This window comes from Anarrhichthys ocellatus, unplaced genomic scaffold (assembly GCF_004355925.1).
Source record: "Anarrhichthys ocellatus isolate YVR2014 unplaced genomic scaffold, GSC_Weel_1.0 scaffold8, whole genome shotgun sequence".
Lineage (NCBI taxonomy): Eukaryota > Metazoa > Chordata > Actinopteri > Perciformes > Anarhichadidae > Anarrhichthys > Anarrhichthys ocellatus.
This window is the reverse complement of record NW_022280038.1, coordinates 3,288,484-3,290,056: the sequence shown is the minus strand read 5'-3', so window position 1 is coordinate 3,290,056 and position 1,573 is coordinate 3,288,484. Positions and strand designations below refer to the sequence as shown.

General features: G+C 39.7%; 1 protein-coding gene across 2 annotated transcripts in view; it reads right to left on the bottom strand.

The window, feature by feature from the left end:
• Positions 1–1,573, bottom strand: part of LOC116384253 (UDP-glucuronosyltransferase 2A2-like) — an 8,227-nt gene that overhangs the window by 6,202 nt on the left and 452 nt on the right. The window contains exons 2-3 of one of the 2 annotated variants that reach the window (XM_031848753.1): positions 1,161–1,235; positions 9–800 (exon numbers count right to left, since the gene is read on the bottom strand). In XM_031848753.1, the coding sequence (XP_031704613.1) occupies positions 9–800 (792 nt within the window). In that variant the 5' untranslated portion in view covers positions 1,161–1,235. The remainder of the gene's footprint in view (positions 1–8; positions 801–1,160; positions 1,236–1,573) is intronic. The other variant, XM_031848755.1, reaches the window with a different exon arrangement.

The window sequence follows — 1,573 nt, the reverse complement described above, 5'->3', positions numbered from 1 at the left end:
CGAGGGAACTCAAACACAAAGTCCACTCTCATCAGCCACAGGTCTGCATTAAGCACCAACTGGTTATAGTCATAATCTGGCCCAAGATATTTATCACACAATTTCTGGTATACTAGCTTAATCACCAGCTGTTGTTGTGTTTGAGTTATTATATGCAGAATGACGTTCTTAACTCTCTGAAAAAAGGCCATTTTATCAGTGTTGCCAGATCCTGTTATAGGAATGTATGATAAAGGTGAAGGAGCAATAGCAAGATGACCCTCTCCAGCTATCAACCACCGAACATTATAAACCAAAGGAAGGTTCAAATATTTGGCCAAAATGACTCCGTAACCCCAGCAGGGGTCAGTGAGCACCAGGTCAAACTTGCCATCTTTTATCTTTGTCATCAACTCTCGGTCATCTAGTATTGCTGATAGAAATTCACCCACAATTGTGTGAGCATCAACAAACGTGCCCAACATTCCTACAGTCGCGTGGAGAAAATTCACGAAAGGAAGGGCCCCCCTTTCAAATTCAATGGAGCGTGATATCATGTCTGTAATGAGCTTCTGATCTATGCTCCTCTCCACCTGAACTGTATAGGTATTGTAATAAGAGGCTTTATCCTTGACGTACCAGCTTTTGCTGGAACGAACAATGGTTATATTGTGTCCTCTCGAGTGCAACGCTTGAAGTAGAATATCCATGTTTATCCAGTGGCTGCCTTCCAGAGGAAGGACCAAGATGTTGCCACCTTGACAGTCTCTGGGAAAGAGGACGAGCAGCAGTATAACACTGCAACAATAGAGCAGATTCATCTGAAAATAAAACAATGGACAATCAATTGACCATGATGAAAAAAAAAAAATCATTTCAAACTTCAAAAAAATAAAACACTTGTGATTCTATCCATGCTGCAGGAAACATGGGGTTCTCTTAAAGGGAAAGTACCTAGCATTTAGAGGGATCTAGCAGGAATGGAATATAATAATAACAATAATAAGTATGTTTTCTTTACAAAAGTTGCAGTTGGTTGCAATCTGCGGCATCACTGCGCCAAATCCTACACACTGCACCTTTAACATGCAGTCCATGCTGCAGGAAAGGATTCTCTTAACATACAATAAACACATATATTGTCAGTTATTCTTAACAGGGGCATCTGTAGGCCTACTTACTGTAGTTTGTATTGTTCCTCCTTGCAGGAAAAGTCACAGTAGGGAAATTGGCTTGTCCAGTGCATGCACATTAAACTGGAAGGAATGAGTGAAAGGTAATAAATGTCAACAATGTGCATGCAAACACCATGATAAGGAAGTTACTGATTGATAAGTACATCAGGAACTATGGCACATATTGAAATACGCTCTATCACAATGAATCTTTTAATTATTAGTTTAGGCTTATTAAATTCATAATCTAAGTGGCCATTGCCATTTGGCTACAGCATTTTAATCATTCATCCTTATTTAGGCCATTTGCCTGTTTATTCCCTGAGGACCAAGGGCATTTACGTTTTAATCAAAATGTTTAGAACAATATCATCTCTCTCTCTCTCTCTCTCTCTCTCTCTCTCTCTCTCTCTCTCTCT